The following is a 6,008-nucleotide window of genomic DNA, read 5'->3' on the forward strand; positions in this document are numbered from 1 at the left end:
TAAAAAAATAAATATAAAATGATAATGACCAATACGGTGCTGCCAAGTTACCCAATCGACACTTAGCGGCACTAAACTTCCTAATTATTATATATCATAATGTGGTTTAGTTAGGTATATTTTTGTTCAAAATAACCAATATTTAGCAGTTATAAATACATACTTGTAGTTCATTCATAACCATAACTCATTTTACTACTAGAAAGCATTCTACTTGTAATGATGCCATCTTTATCATCCTCAACAATCGTTTTCGTTTTTTTGATTGCTTTGGTTATTGTGATACCGAATGCTGCTCCCTGCAACGTTCCTAAACCGTATCAGTTTGTTCACAATGTTTGTAAAAAACTAAGACATGAGCATTTCTGCTTGGCGGTCTTAAAATCCGATGAAAGGAGTAAGTTTGCAAAAAACATAACAACCCTTACAACGATTGCGGTCAATGTGGCAACGAAGAACTCGACTGGGATCCGAGATTACTTCTTCAGAGTGAAAACTGGTCCTCCAGCTGTGTTGAAGTCTCTAAAATATTGTATCAATTCGTATAATAATGTGATCTCAAATTTCAAGTTTTGTCTAAACGAAGGTGAGTGTACTTTTATCGGTTACGACATTCATGTTGCTGGAGACGCGGTTAGACTTTGTCAATCGATTGCGGATCGTAACGGGGCTCATGATTCGTTTATAACTACTAGTAACAATGTTACTCTAGAGTTTTGTGGGCTTGCTGAATTTTTGGCCAACCTTATGTGTAGCAACGAAAGAGGAGCCTAAACCTAGTACTTTATGATTTGTTTTAAAGAGAAGATGCATCAAATACTAATTCGTGTGTTTAAGATACTGTTTCATATATTTATAATATAATCGATTTATAAATCTTTTCTCACTGGATAATTCCGGGTAGTAAGGCTTTATTCGTTGGTGATTCAAAAATAAATAAGTCTTTTCTTATTCCTACGTGTTGTCAACTTTATGTTGATATTATTACGATTGTGCAATTGATGATATATATTTTGTTTTTCACTACTTTTAAAATGCATCTAATATGTTACATTTCGTGATCGAGCCTTCATCTCTTAGGATAGAGACGACACCAATATCGCCAAACCAAAACTCGTTGGTGCGGTTGTAGATATAAAACAATGTGTCTATGTTAGGGTACGTAAGGCGTGGTTAGGGAAACATGGCGGGGAGGGTGAGTTGGAACTAAAGCTCAGTCGGGAATGTTATCAGAGGGGAGCGTATAGAAATCTCGAGAGGAAGCCATCCCGCAGAGGAAGCCGATGCTTTATGTACAACCATTAATGTTCAATGTACAACCTCAATGCTTCATTATTAAAGAAATTTATTTCCAAATATTTTAAAAGAAAATAGATTATAAAATTAAAAACCACATCAATGTTTACCTTTTAAGAATTATAACAATATAGTGTAACTAAATCCAATAAATACTATAAAAATATGAAGGGAATGTATTATGGGTATCCACTTTGGCCTTCACCCCATAGGGGTAAAACAATGTGGTAATAGTAATACTAATATTAATTGATCTAAGAACCATTTTCGTTACATATACCTTCCATGTGGTGTGTTTTGTCTTCCATGTGGTGTGCAAAATACGTTGTTGCTTTAAGTTGCATGTTATGTTTTCCATGTGGCATGACATTTTGGCTATACATATCTACTAACAAATTGAGCTGAACCTAACTAAAAGTAAAAAAAATGACCTTAACTCTTTATCAAAGGGTTAAATCGGATTTCGAATTGATAAATTATCAAACTCATATGCAAGGGTTTAGGAGTTTCAATTTACATAAACGAATGTACAAATTAGCAAACTATTCATTACAACTTTGAACTTTCTAAACTACGTTAACGAATTTCATAATACAAAATAATCGGATCGACAGATTTAAAAGTTTTATCTTTCCATAATAAAAATATAACAAAACAAAAATAAGCCCACGAATCAACTTAACTGCTCGTGGCTTGAAATGAGATTTGCATAAAAGAAAAAAAAATATTAAACCAATTAGGCTGGAAATGAGTTCCGCATGAAAACAATTCATGCAAAAAGATTCGATCTAGGGACAAAATTATAGGTGCTAAAGATTTCGGTGGCCTTGGTCCCTTGGAGTTGGTTGCATTAGGGTTTAGATATATGAACTTCGCTTTACTCGCAAAATGGTGGTGATGCTTCAAAGCTGAGCCATCACAGGTTTTGGGCCAAGGTGATTTAATACTTGCATGGCAAACTCATTGGCTCGGTGGGGAATGGGTGTAGGACAAATATTTGGACCAATAAATGGACCGGTTCGAAAAGGATCGGGTCGTATTGCTTTGTTAAGACATGCGTAACTATTGAGTTGAAATGGGCTTGGAAACTTGGCCCAGATTCATTAATTGGGCAGATTATAGTGACTCTTCAATAATTGACAAGGGCCAATCTCAAAGTTGACTTGTTTTTAAATTCTATATGATTCAACTCATCATATTGTTTTCCTTTTTTTGAAATAAAGAAGCAAATTCATATATCCCCTCTAAAATGTGAAATTACGCATTTTCACAAGTCATGTTTGAAGTGCATTACCGCATTATACATTATTATGTATTGAACTTGTATTTTGAGAAATATGTAATTTTACAAGTTTAGAAAGGTATATATATGAAATTATCCCTAATTTTTTATGATCTTCTATAAAACAAATCAAGTTGTCATGTCCCGTTTATGATAATTGATAAGGGACATTGCTTATGTTTTGCTATAGACTTGTCATGAAAAGTAACATGTTTATGCAAATACACTTTTCAAATCGATGAAGATTACCATGTAAATAACAGAACTAACAAGTGTGAAAGTTTTCATTTGACGTGTTGCTACATATGTTATTGAAGAAACACTAAGTGAACCCTGGACAGATTATAGATAATCTGGACAGATTATGGATAATCTGGGGGTTAAGTAATGTTTCCCACGGATGAGATCTAACTGAGAAGGCTGTTCTTCAGGAGACCTGCAAAACAAACACCGTAAGCTCGTCACTGAGAAGGGGGGGTTCCTCTTTGTGACCACCCTCCGGCGTGAGAATCAGACTAGATTGCTCTGAATATAAGTGTATATTAAGAGATTGCTAGATAACTGGGTAGCAGATGATCTTACCATTCCAAGATGTTGGAGTATTTATAGCCGAAGGTAGGTTAGAAGGTATAGCCGGCTGAATAGTATTCCTGTTCTACCAACAGTGGACTATGCACAGGCCATACTGGTTGGTGGATAGGTTACGGCCAACAGTAACTATGTCGGCTGCACTATTCCTCCAACTGTAGATTATGCACGTCCTACCTACTGTGGATTATACGCAGGCCATGCTGGTTGGTGAATAGGTTACGGCCAACAGTAACACTATTTCACCAACTGTAGGCTGCGCATGCCCTGCAGTAAGGGTTGGTGAGTAGGCAGCGGCTAATAGTGACACAGTACTAGAGGGTGCTCCTCCTCGTACTGTTGTTGGTGAGCTGTCACCCTGTGATTGGCTCATGGGCTGTTCTGGTCAGATTGTCTGTCCTATCCATACCTTGGTAGGTATAGTACAGAAGATCTTTCAGAATCATACGGACTGGCTCATTTTGGCGGGATTGTTCCCGTCTTGCTCATTCCTTCATGTGACTACTGAAGTATCTATTGTCTTGTGCGTGTAGCCCTGCTGTCTGCGGGTAGCCTTCCCTGATGGCTTGTATCCGCAACTGCGGGAACAGGCGGGGTACTTCACCATTGGGAGGCTTTCCCTGCGTGTACAGCTTGCGTACTGCGCGTAAGGTTCTCTGAGCATGGTGGGTCCTGCGGAAGCAGATGGTCTTTGCGCAGACGTCCCTGTTCAAGGTGAGTCTTGCGGGACCAACTGGGCTCTGCTGGGACCTACCTCTTCAGTTATAATTGTTAGATATAAAACTATAGTTTTATTGGTTCTTAATTGAGTTGTTTTATTTTTTGTTTGTATATATAATACTTTGAAAAAGTATAATCAACTTTGGATACTTGGAAGACAATAATGCTAGAATGAAGATGTGTAAGGATTAGACTTTATATTGTTGGAGCTAAAGTACATATACCTTTTTGTTGATGAGTTTAGAGTTAACACTCTCGTCATGCTCTCGGGTCTTCTCTCGCGCTTAACTCACTTAGGATTACAAATCTATTATTCATTGTTGATTATTCTGGTGTCTTCTACTTTCAATTCTAGTTGTTTGTTGTTCGATCTAAAAGATGTATTCGGCTCATGTTGAATCGGTTTAATTTTGTTTTTACATTATTTTCGTTTTTGGTGTGCAATATAAGTCTATAATCTTTGTTCTTGTGTTTATTTCAAGATCTTGTAAACGATTTCAAAATTAAATCATAATAAAACTTATGAACATTAGATTTTGACAAATAAATTCAAACACCATACAAGCAAATACAAACAACAGAAGTCATATTACGTTAAAAAAACAACATACTTTTTTCAGTTCTTTTCTAATAGACAATCTATTCTACTTCTACTCTCAAACTAGAACCCATACATATTACTCTTCATCCGGTAAAAAAAATCTCTGTCTCACGTATAAATAGGGCTTCACTGATTCTAGATAAGGTCGGTGGGTATACACCGGTGTAGGTCATCAAATGAGCTGACATGGCACCTCAAATGAAGAATGAATTCATTTGAACACCACCCCTCTCTATCTCATTTCAGTATTGACATGAGGCCACTAACCATGATCACGTGGGTCAATAAAGTCTTCAGCCAATCAAAATTTTATTTTTTTGTTTTGTTTTCTTTTTTCAATTCTTAATAAAATGATGGAGAATGATCTATACCCGTGATTGAAGAGTGAGGTTGAATGATGAAGGAAGAGCTGACATGGCACATATGTGACGAATACGAGGAAATGAATCAATTGAGCCATAGCTTTTAGCCAAACTTTGGTCATTCATGTTGTATTTAAAGATTTTGACACGCAGACAATTGACTTGGCAACCACGGTCAAATTTTGTCAGGGGTAAGGGGTGCATGCAAGGATAAGCTTTCATGGGTTCCAAACCAAAAAATAAAATCACCCCCACCTAGGGATGGAAAAAATGCCCAAGCCTTATAACATTCGTCAATTTTCGAATCCGAAAACCCGACTTGTTAAATTTTTTTTATTTATTTGATTATAGTTATAAGATTGTACAAAAACAACCATTAGCCAACTCTGATTAACTTTTGCACCCACCACCATAGAACAGGGACCAAATTGCAGTTATTATTCAATTTCTTTCCCTCCTTTCTCCTCCCTCTTACGATCAGCCATACCCCCCCCACCCCCACCCACCATTTCTTAGATCTTAATTTACGGACTAATTGGCAAAATTAATATTACCATATCAATCCTTACCAAAATCCGATCCTACCGACACGCTATACATGGAAAATAACAACGAATTGACAGCTAACATGAATGATAACAAACCGCGAAATTTTCAAAAAGTTGTGAATACTGTAACATTCGTCAATTTTCGAACCCGAAAACCCGACTCGTTTAAATCTTGTATTTCGTTGTGATTATATTTAATTCTTTTTATCATTAACAACTAGTAATATTTGTCGGTGAACTTTGAGGAGCTTGACCATTTTCATCCTAATTCTTTTTATTATCTCATCATCACCTAATCCACACGTTAAGGTGAGTTTACATATCCCGCTTTTTCATTTTTTAAATTTTGGGGGTGACATGTATACCCTATTTAAATTACTCATTTTAGTTATTTATCTATTCATAACACAATTCAATATATGTTTATGTGTGATTATTGCATGCTCTATGATAATGTTCTATGTGCTTAATTGTTTTTTTTTATGTTTGGCGATTGGTATCTCATCCTCATCTATCCTCATCTAGTATGATCATGCATTACCCAAGTACTTTGGTTTCGTATAAATAAGAACGGGTCCACATCTAATTAGTTGTTTACATTTCATAAGAAT

General features: G+C 36.1%; 1 protein-coding gene across 1 annotated transcript; it reads left to right on the top strand.

The window, feature by feature from the left end:
* Positions 1–222: 222 nt before the first annotated feature.
* LOC143605038 (uncharacterized) lies at positions 223–774 on the top strand. The gene has a single exon (XM_077081299.1). The coding sequence runs from the start codon at positions 223–225 to the stop codon at positions 772–774; it is 552 nt and encodes a 183-aa protein (XP_076937414.1).
* The last annotated feature ends 5,234 nt before the right edge of the window (positions 775–6,008 follow it).

This window comes from Bidens hawaiensis, unplaced genomic scaffold (genome assembly GCF_021521415.1).
Source record: "Bidens hawaiensis isolate Kalapana, Puna unplaced genomic scaffold, B.hawaiensis_p1.1 tig00067729_1, whole genome shotgun sequence".
In the NCBI taxonomy this organism is placed as follows: domain Eukaryota; kingdom Viridiplantae; phylum Streptophyta; class Magnoliopsida; order Asterales; family Asteraceae; genus Bidens; species Bidens hawaiensis.